Source organism: Marmota monax, unplaced genomic scaffold, assembly GCF_021218885.2.
Source record: "Marmota monax isolate L192 unplaced genomic scaffold, Marmota_monax_Labrador192_F-V1.1 WCK01_AAM20220418_F8-fsc00036, whole genome shotgun sequence".
NCBI classification, from domain to species: domain Eukaryota; kingdom Metazoa; phylum Chordata; class Mammalia; order Rodentia; family Sciuridae; genus Marmota; species Marmota monax.
The window spans coordinates 13386836-13406681 of record NW_026694491.1 but is presented as its reverse complement, the minus strand read 5'-3'; the positions used below and the strand labels follow the sequence as shown (position 1 = coordinate 13406681).

At 32.3% G+C, this 19846-nt stretch overlaps 1 protein-coding gene across 1 annotated transcript; it reads left to right on the top strand.

Annotated features, from left to right (window-relative positions):
- Nucleotides 1-6928: 6928 nt before the first annotated feature.
- Nucleotides 6929-16885, top strand: Nts (neurotensin). The gene is made up of 4 exons (XM_046419388.2): nt 6929-7262; nt 9554-9615; nt 13367-13591; nt 16503-16885. The coding sequence occupies exons 1-4, from the start codon at nt 7190-7192 to the stop codon at nt 16653-16655; spliced, it is 513 nt and encodes a 170-aa protein (XP_046275344.1). The 5' UTR covers nt 6929-7189; the 3' UTR covers nt 16656-16885.
- Nucleotides 16886-19846: the final 2961 nt, after the last annotated feature.

Below are 19846 nucleotides of genomic sequence, written 5' to 3'. Positions count from 1 at the left end.
TTAGTACCCTAGAAATAAATGGATTGTAACATTAAAAATGTAGACTAAGTCAAGAGTTCCTGTTTGCTCTTTCCATTCTGTACATACTAGTGCCTCCACCTAGAGTACAAACTGAGAAATGTTCTCCTTCCCAGGCCCCTAGCTTCCAGTCCCCTTGGACTGCAACCTCATTCTCTCCCTATCATTCTTTCCACACTTTCTAATATTCTACCTCAGTTAAAACAATACAGCCATACAGAGGCCATGTAGATTCTATGTAGTCCATTAATAAAAAGGATTCTGATGAATGATCTTCATATTTATTTAAGATGTATAACACACTTAAGCCTGCAAACGGAGAAAAACATTGTTTAAAGGATAAATTAGAATAAAAATCATGTCTGAGTCTTTACTAAATGTACTTTTAAGTAAAAAGTATTAGCCTTTTATTTGATATAATGTTTCTTGCAGCATATTAATATAATCTTTTTTGAATTGCTAATTGGATATGGTATTAATGTCAAAGATTAGCTGTTGCTTTGGAAATGAATGTGTTTTCAGTCCTATCCACTCAACATAACAAGTCCACTTTTCCTTTTCAACTCTCTAATCTCTATTTTTTTTAAAAATATATACATTGGGAATATAATCCTGTGAACACTGTGTGCTATTTACATGAAGTCAAATTAACCTGGCATAGGGCCTGTCATACTGTCATAAAGCAGCTTTCAATAAATGAACTTCAGGGTGGAGAGTTAGATTATTCTTAGGTCTGTTATAGTAGTTCTTTCTAGGCTGAAAATGCTATCCTGCTCTCTTTACCATCTGTGTGAGCTTGCTGGTACTATTCTTTCTGTAAAAATTGGAAGCACTGACATTGCTGTTAACATGACCATACATCCACTTACTCTCAATAACATCTCATGAAATGTCAATTGCAGTTTAAAACAATATTCAAGCCTCTTTGAAGGAAAACAGTCTCTCATAGTATCTCATTTGGCTAGGAATCACTTCAAGAGGAGATTTGCTTCCTGGTTTTAATAGTTCACAGATTGAAGAATAAAAATGTCTTTATGACAGGTGAGAGGGAGATATCTATCCTAAAACTACTAAGAAAGAGTGTATTCAATTTTTTTAATTCATGCAATTATCAATATTTATTGAATGCCTACTACATAGAAGCATTATGTTCTGAAAACTTAAGGAAGCAGGACAAAAAGTTACCTGCTTTTACTTATAAAATGCAAGAGTAAAAATTAATACCGTCAGAGATTCAATGGAGTAGCAATAGAATGGGTTTTAAATAGAAAGTTGTATCAGCTATTTCCCAAAAATTCTGTATAACTACTCAAACAATCAGTCACTCATAATTAATTATTTAAGCCTGTCTGTATGGCTGTGTTAGCCCAGGTAACCCTGCTGTAAATTCAAGGATGTCTGCCTTACTGTGCAGGTTTGCAAGTCAGGTGGAAATGCTCTGCTTCCATAAGTTTCTACTCGGGTTGGGATAAAGTTCTTCTCCTGGCAATGGCAGAACAAGAAGGCAAGCATTATGCATCAAGCACACACAAGGTCTTTGTTTTCCTTATATGTGCTGACATCCCATGGACCAAAGCAAGTCCCATAACCAAAGTCAAGGTCAAAGAGTAAGGAAATATATTCCATCCACTCCAGGAGGAGGCAGGGAAGGCATATTTGCCGAACAGTACTTGAATCAGTGTTCATTGAAGACCTCTGAGGAAAAAGCTTGACATGTTTGAAGAAAACCCGAAGGCCATGTGCTTGAAACATAGGGACTGAAGAGGAGAAAGATGGGATATGATGGCACAGAAATAGAGACTAGTGAGACAGCTGTTGTCAGGGAATGGTTCTAAGTATAAATTAAAACCTTCAGTGTTTTAAAAAGATTGATAAGAACTTGACTACTGGCGACAACATTGAAAGGGATCAAGACTACTTTAAGGAGAGTGTTTGGGTGATGTCACTGCAGCTCAGGGGAAAGATGCTGGTAACATGAAACTGGATGATGAAAGTGAAGTATGAGAACACAGTTGGATTTGGAATATATTTTGATAACAGATTTGCACCTCCACAGGTTCTTGATAGCTTGAAAGTGGTAGCAGGGGCTGGGGAAGAGAAAAAAACAACTGTAACTGGATCCCAGTATTTTGATATTGGCCACTTAGTAAATCCTGGTTACAATAATCGAACTACTGGAGGGAGGGTATTTTTAGAAACTTGTTTAGATAAATCAAAAGTTTTACTGTGGACAGTAAGTTACTCCCATGACATTCCAAGTAGAGCCCCCAAGGATGGGATTTTAAATATACACTTTGGGTAATCAGAGACTCAAATTGGGGAATTATGAGGACAACAATACAACAATAGGTTTCAAACTCTTTGAACTCATCAAGATCACTGAGAAATGACCATCAATTAAAAAATAGAATAAAGAAATATGATATAAAATCACCATGTTGCAAATTCAACATTTAATATGATCTTAATAAAAAGTGTTTCACTGAGGTCTGGAGCTTAGTGGTAAAATGCTTGTCCGGTTTGCACAAGCTCCTGGGTTTGATCCCTAGCACTGCAAACTACATAAAATGAAAATGAAACAAAAAAACCCACAAACATAAAATGTCACATTTCATTGAATCTACTATTGCTAAATGGTAGCTTAAGTGCATCTGTTTAGTTTGGAGCAGTGCAGGTAAAACAGAAATCTTCTTAGACTTTTTAACAAATTTTAAAAAGGGGGAAGTTAGAGAAATGATTTTCTTTCAATAAAATCTCATCTCATTTCTTAGTTTGGATAATTACACTAATTTTTAAACCTAAAAACATAAAAGGAGATGATTGTCAGGAACATTTTTTTTCCTGTGATGCTTTTATTTTAGTCTTATGCAGAAAGGAAGCCAAGAACGATTACCTGAGCATTATCCATATGTAGTGGGTGATGAGTTTGTGGGTGTCTTTATTTTCTAAGATATGTGAAACACAGTTATGGGTGAAATAAGCAATACTGCCGTATAGAATATCCTTAGTTAAATATGGTGATTCATTAACATGTGGGTCCCAAGCAGGGAATGTATTGCAATTAGAATTTAAGTTGCAAAATATTCATTGACTACAGAAATCCACTATCAATTTTTCCAAGTTAATTGTCTATGAGGATGCAAGAACAGAGACAGGAAGAACCAAAAGGAAACGAGCTGGGAATTTGTAGAGATTATAGATAAACTGTGGTTATACTTAGATTGGGAAATTGAACATTTTGTTTCCATTTACCTAAGTCTCCAAGGTCTGAATTATACACATTTAGTATATAATATAGTATGTGTGGGTGTGGGTGTGTGCATGCACATATCTATCTGTATATCTAGAAAATGGTCTTTAATTGAAGAGAAAAATCAATTTGGTTTACAAAGAGATTGACATCCTTGTTTGTTCAGATGAATCAGAATTGTAGCTTCAAACCAGGGATTCACTTAGAGAAATAGAGTAAACCCATAATTTATCCTAAACATTCTACTGATAAATGCACATGATCCCAGGGTGATCTTCTCAAATGATGTTTTAGAATTGATTTTTCAAATCAGGGAGGGAAAGAGTGACGGAGAAAAAGCTGAGAAACTGGATAACTCAAAAGGCTTGTGTAAAATAAGAAGATTAATGACAACACAGGAGTTCTGAGAGATATGGATGAAAGAAATGATAAAAACTGAAACATGACCCATCAGATATCTAAAATAATTAACATTTTAATTCAGTTTAGTCGTATGTTTTGAGCATTTATGGAGTGTAAACCTTGGAAGAAATACAGTGGGTCCCTTTCTTTCAATGGTTCACCATAAACAATATGAGCAAACTACTGATGAGCATTTAGCAGAAACTAGGTAAAGTAGAAATGGATAAAAATATTTTCAGTATTTGAACCGAAGGTTTGTTTTGAATAGATCATAAGATATATCAGTTTTACTTTTTGATATGCTGGGGATTCAACTCAGGGGTGCTCTACCGCTGAGCTACAACCCCAGCCTTTGTATTTCTATTTTGGTTCAGGATCTTGCTAAGTTGCCCAAACTGACCTCCAACTTGCAATCCTCTTGCCTCAACCTCCTGAGTAGCTGGGATTATAGGTGTTGCATCACTGCTCCTGATAAAGATAGTCTTTTAAAAATAAGAGATATCATCACAGAGGGATAGACAGAATGGTCAAAGGGAGACAGACCACAGATTCCAGATAGTAGAAATGCCACAGGACAAGCCATAGACTATTTAGGTGTGTGTAAGAGGGACCAGGGAGCTCTAATGAGGTGAGGAAATCTTCAAAGATGGTGGAAGGATCACATGGAATGGAAGGAGTGCCATTCATCAAGCAATTCTGGAGCTTCCCCATCTCCAAATTAAATAAACTTATAGATCACACCTTCTAATTTGTTAATTCTTCAGGGATCTCCTTGATTTTTTTTAGCCAGTATTTAATAAATATCTGACAAATCACAGTAGAAACTTAGAAACCCACATACTGGAGAAATCTTGAAATTGACAAGTACCCAGATAAGTTGCATCCTCTTGAAACTAATGACCTCGCACTGGAAAATAAACACAGGAAGATCTTTAAATGACAGTGCTAACACTCTTTATTATTACTTTAAAAACTTAATAAAAATTAGAAGAATTTCAGGTGAAAAGTGTTCAGAATAAAAATAGTCCAATCATCTGAATTCATCATTTTTAGGATACTTTTTAAATGTCAATATCCACACTTAATCTCCTTTCCTAAAAAAAAAAATAAAAAATAAAAAGAAAGGAAGAAAGAAAAGAAAAAAATGTCTAATTGGTTGTTCTGTAGCTTGAAGATACTAGGGCTAAAAAGGAAAAGGGTTGCCTATTTTAAAAATACCTATTAGAGGTCAGATATTGTTTATCTACATCATAACTTTAACAGAAAAAATTAGGTATCTTTTTCCCCCCAAAGTAAAATTGCATATAAAATCTATTTAGTTTTTAATTATTTGTTATTAGTTAATATATATTCTCCAATTCTTTCAGATTTGTCATATACGTAAAAAAAATTTCTCACATTAACAACTAATAGTCATGTTGTGTACATAAAATGAATTTCCATCATTCCTTCTCTTTTGTTTCCTAATTAATTAGAAATAATTTTGTCAGCATTTCCCTGAGCTTCACTTAGTGAAGAATCACTTGAGGAAAATAGGAATCACACTTCCTTTTTACTATTAGACTGTTATCACACGTTTTAAAAAATTATTCTTTGCATTTGCAATTCAAAAGCAGGGAGAAATAATTTAAATACTATGCAAAGCATATAATTTATGGATTTCTTCATCAAAGTGGCTTTAAGGATTCTATCAAAAAGATGCTTTAGATAATAAGGGAATAGTAAACACAGTTCTCAGAACAAGTGAAAATAAAAAAGGCTTTTAAACTTCCACTGTGCCCCCTAATGGTAGGAAAGAAAAAAAATCTAGACATAGATTTTATGTTTCTTTTCCAGTTAATTATTCTTTATAGAAAACTCCCTCCAGGTCAGTAGTTTTCAATATGTGTTTTATACAAGTTAAAATATAGAAAGTAATAAAAACACTAGCTATTGTTAAATTTCAGGTCATTAAATTTTAGGAATGATTCCTTGCTATTTGAAATAATCATTAGATGTTTGGGATTAATTCCTTTTCTAAGGTTTCATATAAAAATGAAGCAGTTAATCTCATAATATATATTGTACAATATAAGTCAACTCTTTGGGAATCAATCCATATCTTCCTCTCAGTTATGTCTGCATTATTGTTTACAAATCAAACAAATCAGACACTTTTAACTTTATTCACATCCCAAATAGCAGTGTTTGTTCAACTCATTCCATGGATCCTCATTATTTAGGATTTGCCTTTCAGTGATAGAAATCTCTAATGCAAGAAGAAAGCTTCATTTCAAAAGACAATTTGAACAATTTTCTTTTGATAACCCAGAGGAGGGAATAAGTATCATTTAAGTTCACCAAATACATGAAGATTCTGTCTTAGAAATGTGACTCTGGGTGGGGGAGGGTGGATATATAGAATTTTCTTCTTTCTGAAAGTACAGTATCCTTTTTGGGGAGGGGGTAAAAGGAAGACTCATTAGGGAAATAAATTTGATGCAATAGTGAAACATAATAAGAAAAGGAATATAAAAAGAATGAGAAATAGAAGCAGGAATGAATCCGAAATGAGCTGATCAATGCAAACACCAAAAGAATAAAGAATCAGAAAAAAATATTAATAATAGTGATATACATTTCCACCTTCTAACACATGAACAATTTATAGCTTCATTTTATAAACATGAAATTGGTTTTCTACAACATTGAACCACAAGTCAACATATATAATTCATCCATTATCTCAGTTACTTGTAATAAACACTTTACAGTTTAACAGGAAATCATTTCTATTCCTTGGAGCCACTATTCTTTCTTCTTTACTGATTTTCTTCCTTTTCTCTAAACTCTTTGACTTAATCTCTATATTATAATTGATTCTCTGATGACCTTCCTTTTTCTTTTAGCCTGTACTATCTAAAACTTATATTCATTTTGAAACCACGAAACATTTGCTCGGAAGTTTAGGCTATACAAAAAATACTCTAATTCTTTTAGGAACTTCCAAACCAAAGAAACCCTTGATTTGCTGCATTCATCCTGGACACATTACTTAAATACTAGAAATAATAGACTTTATGTTTCACAAAATCAAAATGACAAATTCCTGGAGTGGGAACATGAAAGAAAATGGGGAGGGGTTGGGAGTAGGGGTGCTGGGGTTCTTTTCCAGGATGCTGTATATGGCAGTGCTTTTGGATGACTCCTTCTGTGCGTCAGAAATCCGGAGCAATAGCAGCAATTAGGGAATATCGTCACTTACAGTCAAGGTTCAGAAGTGGGGAAGAGATGAGGGACAAAGGAAAAAGGGAGGAGGAAGTGGGGGAAGAAAGAGAGGGATAGAAATGAGGACAGGAACACCCCTAATCCCTGTACAGTCATGACATCATCCTCCTGCTTAAATATATATAGGGAATGGCCAGAGCATCTCTTATAGTTCTCTCACTTTCAGAGTCAGCTGAAGGCTAGAGAAAGCTCCACAGAAAGCCTTTCAGTGTCTGACTTCTGTGGACTTGGCTTGAGAGAAGGCTGAGAGAGATGATGGCAGGAATGAAAATCCACCTGGTGTGCATGATACTCCTGGCTTGCAGCTCCTGGAGTCTGTGCTCAGGTAAGCCGAACAGCATTTCACAAAACCCTTCAGTGATTTCTTTGCAATGTGTTGCTACTTATGTTAATGTATCCAGGGAGAAGAGTTTTTCCTCTTTATTCAGGATTTGCCTTTCCCTTGATAGAAACTGTGAATATCATCTTATTCTGTCTTTCTGTGTATAAGAAAAGAGATTTATTTTTCCCTTTTTAAAATCTGCAAAGCAATAAAAAAGATTTAAGGTAACACTGCATGCCCACTCTGTAATACAATGATGAGAGAAAAACAAACAAATGAACAAAACTTTGAATTAGGTTGGGCATTATATAATGAGAAGTACAGGGAAAGTGACTGTCGATGTGCAAGCTCATCATTAAAACTCATTCCATTCAAAATGCTTTATTCTGATCATCAGGAATTCTCCTGAAAAGTGGTGGCTTCTCCTCATTTATCTTTGTAATTGACTTCAAATAATTTTTTTTAAAGTCACTGTGTTAGGCTAAAACAAAATAAAATTTGATGAATAAGTAAATAAAGCATTATTTGCAAAAAAAAATATTTCTAGAAAATATAAAATCCTCCAAGTCCTTTATGAAAATGTATTTTATGATATATTTATATGATACAGAATGCTATTCATATAATTGCTTTTAATTGCATGCCATTTAAGTTGATGCAAAACATAATTGGAAAATTGGTATTCTAATGTTAATGGAAATATTTAGTTTTAGAGTGTTTTACATATGACAGTTAAGTAGAAGGCATATATTATCAAATATTTATAAATAACACATCTTGAGAATAAGTTTTAAATTTAAAGAAGTAACATGAAATATTATAATGATTACAATATGCTTCAGCTAATGCTTGAAAAATAATTGAATAACCACATCAAAGTGAAAAGGAGAAAAATACATTAAAATAATTTAACCTGCTTTTATAGCTTTGATACCTCATATGTAACATTGATGTTCAATTCAAACTCATGATTTTTAAGCATAAAATTAAGATCTATTAGAACATAAAATATAATTTGTACAAAGTTTTTCTTTGTTAATAATTAAAAAAGAATTTTGCAAAATTTTATGAGAAAAATACCAACTTTTCTACAATTGTGATTTTATCTAACACATGAGATTAAAGGTATAATTAGACTATGTAGAAAAAGATTAATTGAACATTGTGTCTATTAACTTGAAGTTGCTTGCTGTGATAAACCTAAATTTACAGGGGTTTGGTGAACAGTGTTCATAAATAAATAGTAGAATTTGTCTTTCCTTTTCAAAAGCATATTGCATCTTTAACAAATTGAGTTAAAAGTTCTCTGGTATAATTTAGTTCCTAGATATGAGTTTTAAGAATGGATTCTCTAAGTGTGATACTTACTTTTTATAAAAGTATAGCGTAAAAGGAAGATAGAGCCACTTTTAATATATGCTTTGTTTTATCACAAAAGGCCACGAAGTATGAACTGTAATGTTACTATAGTGTTCTACAACTTGTTATTATTACTTGTAGAATTTTCAAAGTTTTTATTTTCCATAGTATGTTCATAAGTGGAAACTTAGGATATTCTAAAAAATTCAGATTCATTTTCAACACTACTTTACATATGTTGATGGACAGATCCACTTTTCCTTACTCATCTTGATAAAATTGTAAAGTAATCATAATTCAAATTCTTGTTTAAAGTATAAAACAATTCTTTCAAGGAATGTTTTGTAAAATGACATCTCATGTGAAATAAATCTCAGTACTTTTCAATCAATTCCCTTTGGTTTTGTGTTGAAAAAGTTTCTTCTACTCATATTTTCATTATGTTGATTATGAAATATCAATATACATACTTTATATATGTGTGAACTATTGCTGGTAAAAATAAGCTACTCCAGCATATTTGATGAAATCCATGTTATACCATACTATAAAAAATGTTACTGAGATTCAGAGATGATTCTGCAATCTGTATACGGGGGGAAAATGGGAGTTCATAACCCACTTGAATCAAATGTATGAAATATGATATGTCAAGAGCTATGTAATGTTTTAAACAACTAATAAAAAAACAGCTACAAATCACAAATAATCATGGCTTATTTTCTTAGAAGTGCTTCTATTCTTCTAATCTCCTGCTAGCCTAAAATTAAATTATCATTAATTTATTCTGAATATATTTTTAAAGAAAATAAATGCATAAAAAGACACTAAGCCTCTAAGACTAAATTTTGAAGATTAATTTAAAATATGTAGGTTAAGTTATAGTTATATAGTGCGTGATTACATAGTAAACATGTGGTTTTGATTTTTCTCAGATTCTGAAGAGGAAATGAAAGCATTAGAAGCAGATTTATTGACCAATATACACACGTCAAAGGTAACTTTCTTTTCTTTAACTTGGGGATGAAGAATATATAAATTTTCACTGTCCTTTTCTTATAGTAATAACTTCCCATCAAGACTGAAAAGTTCCTTGGGAGGCATTTCCTTTTGGGGTAAACTTTGAGTTCTAAGGGGTTAAGGGTGTCAATGTGACAGGGAAAGAAACTACAGTAACTCAATCAGCATTATGCAACTTTTACTAAGTAGCCACATATGATTTATGTGGTCATGTAAATGTATTTAAAGAAACTGACTTCCATCCTTAGTGCATCATGTATGATGAAAGGTATATTGGCCTCTAGTGTAGCACTTAAATGAACTTTTCACCTTTTTTATTACATTGTAGAAAATAAAATAGGTTTCCTAAATTGAAAATGACAGAGTATGACAACCTGTGAAGGAAATGTGCTAAAGAGGAAATAGTACTAGACAGGCAAACGGTAGCCTTGAGGTCTACTCCTGAAATTGTGACTTACAAGCTGTTTGATCTTAAACAGTTCAGTTAAGTAGCCTGGGTTTTCCTTTGTTTCCTTTTTATTAAATGCAGTGATTGAAGCTTACAATCATCTAGAAATTTATAGTTCTGTAATGTTTTCAAAAGTTATAAGCTGTACTTTTTATTGTATGGCAACATTTAAATTGTCCCTGTAATGGAAAAGTTATCTGTACCTGATAATTGTTTTCATTAAACCAAGTAAAACCTTGTATCCTGAGCCTTATTAATCCTTTCTTGGGATGTTAAAAGCAAATTTTCTAATTCTCAACCTTTACCTAGAAAGGAAAAAAAAAACTCAACTAGAATATGTCTGATAATCATGCTATCATACTACATTGATAACTCAGAGTTAGTCAGTCAATGTGTATCTAAATATTTGGTCAAGGCATAGGTTTCCAATCAAAAGATTTCTTCTGTAGGAAAAATTTCCAGCTGAGGCAATCACTTGGTACCATGATAATTATAGCACTGCTGTACCAAAGTTGAAGAGACTGTAACCAAGATGGTATCAGGTTAATGTTTTACTAAGTCAAGTATTTAACCTTGTGATAATAGACCCTTTGCTACAATTTATTCAGAATCACATCAGCTTTATGATTTCTCCAACACAAAAATAGGACAATAACTGAAATCAGTAGTCTGTTTTGAAAGATATATTAGATTTCAATGCCTGGTGAAATGTTATAGATTTTATTTCTCAAATTTCAAGTCTACATTAGCACAGAAAGGTCCTAAATAATCCCCCCAAATATAATATAGTTTGGGTACTGGGAGCTATTTGAGAACCTATGTGAGAGTAGAGTTGTGATTATTTTTCTGACCAAGATATTATAAAGATAAACTAATCCTAGTATATGGACTGATTTATTTTTTTCTCTTAAGAGAAATGCATTGCAAACATAGAGGATGAATAATTTTTTTCCCATTTCTCCCTTAAATTCATTAAGTGGTAAAAAGTTGAATTTCAATGCCTCTTTTTAATCAAGAGATAGAGTCTAAGATAAGTAGGTCACAGAATTTTAATTGTTCCAATTTCATTGCTTATTTCTTATTTTTATAAAATTATTTTATCATTCATTTATAAGAAAGGTTATTCAATCATTTATGCTGTGTTTATAGCACTATGCAAGTGAGAACTCTAGATTTATAACCATTTTAAACAAATTGCTACATTTAAACATTGGATAAGTATAGTATTTGATGTTGGTATGAATACAACTCTATTATTAAATTCTCTTGAAAGCTTTAGTTTTCCTTTTTTCTATTTCATAGGTAAGATAAGTGAGAAATTTCAATTTTATAGTAAAGTTGTTTAGATATTGGAATATTATTGCTGAAATACACCTAGGCAACAGAAAGTGAAGAGAGATTCTAATGGAAAAGAAATGGAATGTAGAGAAGAATTTTTTTCTTCTCATAAACAGTTTTCTTTATTATAAATGCTAGTGTTTTGATATAGTCTTATTAAGAAAGAGAATCTGATACAGTATATCTTTAGACTATCAAAAAGCTAATTGAATATTCTAATTTTCTGTGATCAAACTCAATGCCTTTCATACAGAAGGTGTTCAAAGATGCTTATGAACTAGCAATTGGAATGCAGGATTTAATAATAAACTCATATTTTATATCCAAATGTAAAAACTTCGAAACTCCATGACAGACAGATGACTTTGATTATTTTCAAATTGGTGAAGTCTTTCAATTTATCCATCTGCTCGGTTCATCTGAGTTCAGTGAATAACAGGTAGTGACAGTTCGTCATACCACTTAGGTCACATTTAATACAGGAAAGAAATTTGAGAAACATCATGAGCAATATTAGAAAGTTAGACCTTTGTAGTTCAAACCTTCTACAAATATGTTTCCAAATACATGTCCCTTGGTTGTCCTTTGGTCAAGATGGTTCTTCCTGCTGTGCTTCCTCAGTGGGACAGGGGCTTGGTGACTTTTTACTCTATGTATTCTGCTTAGTAATAGATATTTGCTTAATGACATCTTTCCAGATTTATAAAAGCAAATTCGTTTATGTGTTTTCATGGTAATTTGTTTTTCTTCATATATAATCAAAAAAATAATTATCATTTGCCTGTAATATGTCAAGAAAGGTTATAACTAGATCTACATCCAGATTTCCCCATAGCTAACTGTTTAAAAGTATTTGAACTGCTACTTTTGTTGTATGCTACTTACTCATTTGCACCCGATTCAGTTTTTTAACACTGCCTTCTATTCTGGTAGGTTTCATGTTTATTGCTATTCTATTAATCTATCCCATTGATTACTAAGCTTTAAAATGCATTTTAATAATGGGCATGGTAAGACTTTCCTTATTACTATTTAATTTTTCTAAATCTTCTTGGTTATTCTTGACACAGTCATCCTTTGAATTTACCTTCTTTTGCCAAGTCCTCATACAACTTCTAGTCTCCCCACATTTTTTTCCAGTTGAGACATTGATTTGCAAACTACATTATATTTGGATAGTAATTCAGAGAAAATGGTTACCTGATATTGTTATCAAGCCTATCCATCATGTCTTTGTCATCATTAAATCTGTAGCTTTTATAAGTCCTTCAGGAAAAGTTTATACTTTCCTTTATCTGTGCTCTTACACATTTTTGCTAATTTTTAATTAATTTGTAATAGGTTCTCCTATTTCTTTATATGTTTCCTTATTGGTTACTCTTGACATTGAAGAATAGATGATTATATTAATTATGGTTTCAGACAAAATATTATTAGAAAAAAAGACAATTTCAGAAAATATTAAAATTTGCAAATAACTTGGTCAGTTTTGGTACTGGCCATGACAACTATTAATGTGTGAAATATTCAATGACCTCACATTATTGTAATTGTCAAAATTTATCAATAAAAATTTATTCCATGCTTCCTTTCACATTAAGCTAAAATGTAACAGAGAATAGTATTTTTGAATTTTGAATTTTTTCATCTGATTATATACACACATATTTATAGATTTCTACTGTTATTTTTATTTTCTTTCTTAATTTGCTCTGTGTGATCTGCATCTGTATGTGTGTATAACTTCATCCCATTCTATTACATAGGTAATATGAGGTACTGGCACCATGCAACTTTGTGACATGAAGGTACTCAATTGATAGTACTGTATTTATTAGAGTAACTATTAGACTCTAAAGTATAATTGTGTAACATAACAGAAGTTCATGTATTTATTTGTGTAAGTTTGATTGCAATATCTTTTCTTTTTTCTATATTTCAGATCAGTAAAGCAAGTGTTCCTTCATGGAAAATGACCCTGCTAAATGTTTGCAGTTTTATAAATAACTTGAACGGCCAAACTGAGGAAACAGGAGAGGTTCATGAGGAAGAGCTTGTTACAAGAAGGAAACTCCCTGTTGTTCTAGATGGCTTTAGCCTGGAAGCAATGCTGACAATCTACCAGCTCCAAAAAATCTGTCACAGCCGAGCCTTTCAACACTGGGAGGTAAAATGAAAACAAAATATGAGTATAATTATATTTATACTAGTTAGTTTTCATTTGTATTGATTTTTATATCCTGGCCAGATCATAACCGGAAGACTTACAAATGTTAAAGAAGAATAAACCATGTGTTGAGGTCAACATTGCTTCAGATCTTCAAAGTGTCCTTCAAATATTTGGAGTTTAGCAAAAACATTTTTCTTCAATCTTAAAAAGGAGGATATATCTTTAGGCAGATTTGATCCATATGCTTTTACTGTGCATAAATGGAAGGCATACTTAGGCAATCTTTGTTGGTGGTGGTACTGGTGGCATGTCTAAGAAATTTAAGAAACTCGAAATGTTTTCTTAAAAACACGTGTATGTGTATTTATCTATAAACAAACACTGAACACAAAAAGTGTCCAAATAAAATGGGAATAAAGACACAAAATGTTCCTTTTGTATATATTAGTCAAATAAAAAATATATTTGCATAAGTAAAAGTATAAAATCAGGATCTGTATCGCTTTTATTCCAGTTTTATTTGGACCTCCCAGGTTTGTCTGTTCATAAGGGGTTTGGGGAGCTTTTGTATTTGAATATGTTAGGTAAATGAATTTGTTTAGTTTATAAAAATATATATAAAATAGGAATCTATATCTGCATCATTCTGGTTTTAAGAACCATTGTGGTCTGTGCTTATTTATAGATAAACACGTGTGACTTTGTGTGTGTATCTATCTTCCTATTATAATTGAGTGGTGGATTTCAGGTATCAGAATACCTGAGCAGCTGAATTCGGTCTATCACAGACAAAATAGCCAATTGCCATAATACAGATTTAAAACAAAGGACTAGATTGGTGACTTCCTGACTTTGGTTTACAAATATTAATTTGTTTGAAAAATTTTAAAAATGCTTTAATAATGAAATTTGACTTGTATTTAGTTAATGTCCAGAGCTAGCCATTTAGAACCAGAAGATAGTTTGAAAGTAACTAATACTTCTTTCTTGGGTTTGCTCAATCTAAATGTATAACATTAAATCTGTGAAGGAACAGAGTAATAAAACTAGTCAAAACATTTTACATTCATCAAAGTTATGTTCATCCATATTTCAGTGTAGCTGCCAATTAAATATTCTGAAACAATTCCAACATTTTTTTCCTTTGGACAGGCAACTTAAATGTCAACATTTAAGCTACCATCACTTAGGTATAACCACAATTATCTTCAGTTCCCTACATACTAATTCTAGTTTCACCCCTTCTCTCCTACTGAATAAATAAGCAAACATGAGAGCATTAAAGGAAAATTATTTGTAAAATTTAATAGTTTGACAATTATTAAAGATAATGTTTTGGAGCTTGGGTTGTAGCTCAGTGGTAGAGTGCTTACCTAGCACATGTGAGGCCCTGGGTTTGATCCTCAGCACCACATAAAGATAAATAAATAAAATAAAGGTATTGCATCCATCTACAACAAATTTTTTAAAAAGATAATGTATTGAAAAACACTATGATTTTTTTGACTTAATTGATATAAGTTGCTGTAAAAGATAAATTAGAGTTTTGGAAACATGAAAAAAATATTGAGGTTAAACAAGAAAAGAGATAAATATATGCTTTTTTAAAAAAGGAATATTTAATAATTTTCCCAACAAGAGAAACATTTTTTTCAGATTAACCTCCATGAAAAATTTGCTTAATGTTTTATGTACTGAGTTTACACCAATACCGAAGATCTGAGGGTGCCTTCCTTGCTGTTATAACTAACTTGTGACTGTGTGCCATGGAGATGCCTGCAGGAAAGGCAAATACAAGCAGAATAGCAAGTGTTTATTCTAACCAGTAAACAAAAAGATGCTTTCCAGATGAAAAGCCAAAAAAGAGTAGTTTTAATTTTACTTGCTGTACTATTCATTCTTTAATTTTAATTCTGGCTAAATGGTTTATTCTTCAAAATATTGTTTAGGTCAATAAAACTTGAAAATACAAATCTAAACATGGGGAAATGTCAATTATATGTTATTTATCCAGAAAAAAAAAACCCTGAATAAACTATTATGCAGACAAGTCAAGTGCACGTAAGATTGGAACTTTTGCTATTTTAAATGTTTGAGTGATTTAAAAATAAAATTATAATGTCATTCTGAGTATAGTACAAGTAATTACAGACTATGCACAGAGAAACCAAAGATTAAGGAACTAGATTGTCTGACAGTAGCTGGTTTTCCTTCTCTGAAACTGAATAGCTGTGGGTTGAAATAAAATACATGATGATATGATGTTATGCATGTTCATTATAATTTAAATGTCAGTATTAGTTATAGTGACCTCAAAGTTTAGAAAATAACCATAACTAAAGAGATCTTAGTGAGTTAAACAGAGCTTTCCTAAATGCTGATGTATATAACAACTAAGGCAGAGCAGGCATTCTTGTATGACTAAGAAATGAATTTTAGAATGGCCTTCAAGTCACCTTGGAAATTGACTTAATTGAATATAAAATCCTGTTAACTTTTCAGTTAAAGTTGATTTACCAGATTCAAAATTATTTTTGTTGTGACAAATGATGTGTTTCATACAATTTTGGTCTCCTCATCGTAAATTCAAGCACGAAAAGTATTCAAGTGTGTATTTGGTGTGTTCTCTTCTCTGGAGAGATTAGTGTTAGACCTCTAAATGTACAGAGATTTTTACAGAGCTTTGCTGTGTTTACAGCCCTATAAACTAGGAAGGACACTGAACAGAGAATCAGAAAGATCAGGTTAGGTCCCATCTCGGCCAATTGACAGTCATGTATCCTTTAATAAAACAATTTCTTTGATGTTACATGTTTTGCTCCAGACAGAAAATAGGATAAAATATACAAAAATGCTCCAAAATGAGAGATTTTGTGCATATAAGTTTCATTTGTGTCCTATTTTTTAGATAATTCAGGAAGACATTCTTGATAATGGAAATGAAAAAAATGAGAAGGAAGAAGTCATAAAGAGAAAAATTCCTTACATTCTGAAAAGGCAACTGTATGAGAATAAACCAAGAAGACCCTACATACTTAAAAGGGGTTCTTACTACTACTGAGGAGATATACATTTTCTTTACATTTGATTGTGATTTATCATCCTTGTTTGAATACTAATTATATATGTGTGAAAATGTGACAAAATATGCTTATTTTGACTCTTCAACAATTGTAGTTTTTTGGGTGTGATTTTTCAGCATACATATAAATTGGACTAAATGTTTTCAAATAAATCTACATCTTGAGCATGATGTGTTATGTATAATTGGAATAAACAGTTATAACGTTACATACAGAGTGTTTTGTAGTTTTGCAAAACACATTATGGGTTGTTTAAACAGTCAAAATGTTTGACATTTTATGAGAAATTCTAACAAAGTAGGACAGCAAAGTCTAGCCTATATTATTATTAATACAAAACAAAGTAATGGCACATCTTCTGTTATTTGACTGAGTATTTTATCAAATTGAGAGGAATACTTTCTTTTTTCAAGGCTCACTCATGTATCTCATATATAAGGATAGTTATTGTGGGCCCATCAGAAAGACTGATTAGTGGCCTGTTGTTAATTTTGCCTGCTGTAGTGAATGGTTTTCAAGTGAAATTTTGTCTGTGCAATGAATTTGATAGCTAATAAAAGACAATAAGCCATCAAAATTATATGCTTCTCTGCAGATTACTTCCATTGGAAGAGTTAGTTTTTATTGACTTTTGACTTTTTCCCACTTTTCACATTTTGACCCAGGACGTGACACCTTTATTTTTTAATTTATGAAGTTATCTGTGTGACTAATATTTTTTTCTCTTTTGGGGGGCATATTTGAGCCAAAAGCTATACTTCAAATATTCCTCTTGCATAGCCTTTACATTTCATCATGAATAGTGTATTTCAGAGTCTCTCTTACTGAGGTCTGTCTAGGAAGACCTCTTCTTATAGAATTGTAGCCTCATCATTGTCATCTATGAAAGGTGAAATCAGGGCTTAAGTTGTTATACATTCTTTAGAAATCCAGTTCTTTTGATGAGATTATCTTTCTCCTTGGTGTAATCCACTCACAGAGTATGATTTAAGAGCAGCTACAGATAGCTGCAATTTTCTCATAAAACCCTTACTTTTCACAACCTATGTCCCACGATCTTTTGACATCTCATCAAATTCAACATCAGTAAACACCCAAGAGATCAATTATAAGGAAACTACTTCATGTTGATTAAGAATGTGTTCTCTGTAGTTAGATTGCTCAGATTCAGCTCCACTGCTCACTAGTAACCTTGGATAACTTATTTAACATCTGTGTTTCTTTATTGTACAATGTGGATAATGATAGGAATTGGAAGGATTGAATGTACTGATATGTATATATAAAATGCTTAGAATTATCCCTGAAATTGTACTAAATTTAGCAGTTATAATTAGTTAACAGTTTCTGTTAAGGAAACAGCCATCACAAAACATATTTCCTTCTTTACTTCATTAGCCAACAATAGTTCAGCCCTCCTAGATCATACATTATCATCAAAATTCTGTTTTAAGCCAATATTTACCATCTTCTATCCCTTACACCCTTTCACTGATTTGCTCTGGAACTCATAGTCATTGCTTCCCAAACAGCCTTCTCTGCTATTAACTGATTTTTCCTTCACATTGCACAATATAGGGTCTGGAAGTGAGATGTGTGTTATGGAAAATTCCATACCATTTTCCTTTCCAATTCAAAATCTATTATTTGAAATGAAGAGCATAAGACAATTCCATCTATTATGTTTTGAACAGCTATTCTCCCTAGTTACTGGCTTTATGCACTATCCTTTAGGATGTGCATACATGTAGAAGATCCATCTAGACATCTCCCTTCTCGGTTTTTGAACATCTTTACTTTATAATAAATATTTACCACTGCATCTCAACCAATCACTTCCTTGGTCATTACATAGAATTTTTCACTGCTAATATTGTCAGTCCTTCCAAAATCTCAACTTTATGCCTTCTGTTCTATAATTATCATCTTTTCTTTCCAGTTCACATACATCTAGTACTTGCATTTACAATTATGATGCAGTCCAATCAATTAAATCAAACTCTTTTTGTTTTTTACCTTCTAATAATGCCTCAAGTTTAATTTTATTTGGCTCGGATTTTACGTTCTAAAAGTGAAATCACCCTTAACTCCCTGCCCTATCTCAATTTAGCATGTCAAAAGACAACTGGTTAAACACAAATTTCTCCTGATTCTAACCTCACCTGGAAGGTTTAATATACTTGGAGAAAAGTGCCTAACCTTGCTGAACTAAAAACCTAAAATTTTTGTTTACAGCTCTTAAGCCCTTATTTATGTCCAGAATTTCTTCTACACTTTCCTAATACTTTTTGCACCTGATTCTCACTGATGTTTGTTTCAAGTCTTCTCTTCTTTCTCCTCCTTTCCTTGTAATGACTTTCTAACAAAAACTTTACCAAGTTTTTTTTAAAGAAGAAAATTGAATCATTCCTCTCTCTTTCAATTATAACAAACCTGTGTCTCTCTTCCAAACCCCTGCTCTCTTCCTCCCCTTCCATTTCATTGAGGAAATGCCCTTCTCTTCTCAGGGTCATTTCTTTACTTCCCCATCTTAGTAAATGGTCTAAAACCTTGTTCAGGTTAAAACACTAGAAATGATTCTTAACTACTTTCTTTATCAGATACCCTCCATGTAGTTCCATTAAGAAGTTTGTTGACTTTGTATTCAAACTACACTTCAAATTTATGTACTTCTAGCCACATCCACAAGTATCTAAGTCATTTTCCCCGTGGAGCTATGGTAATATCTTCCTAGCCTCTTTCCCTGATATCATTTTCAACCATTCACATGGCATAGCACCATTTTAAAAAGAAATCATAAATCTGATACCTCTCTCCAAATCCCAGAATGGGTATTCAACTTCTGGTTCACCATGTGAGAAGCTTAGAAGTCTCCTCCCCATCCCATCAACAATAAAGAGATGAACAAACTGAAAAATGAATGAATCTTTAGATCCATAAGAGAAGTCATGGGGCAAACCACTGTCCCTGAAATTAGAGAGTGAAGCAGGTAAGTACAGTAATTCCAACATAATGAAATGGAAATTCCCAAGTACTAATGTTTATTTGAACCATTGACTGAGTAGGAGGTCTGAAATAATAATAAGAAAATCCCTGGAGGTTCACTGTGAATATGTCTGGGAGGAAAAAAAATACAGGGTGACCCAGTCCTCAGAAGGCCCTCATGCTT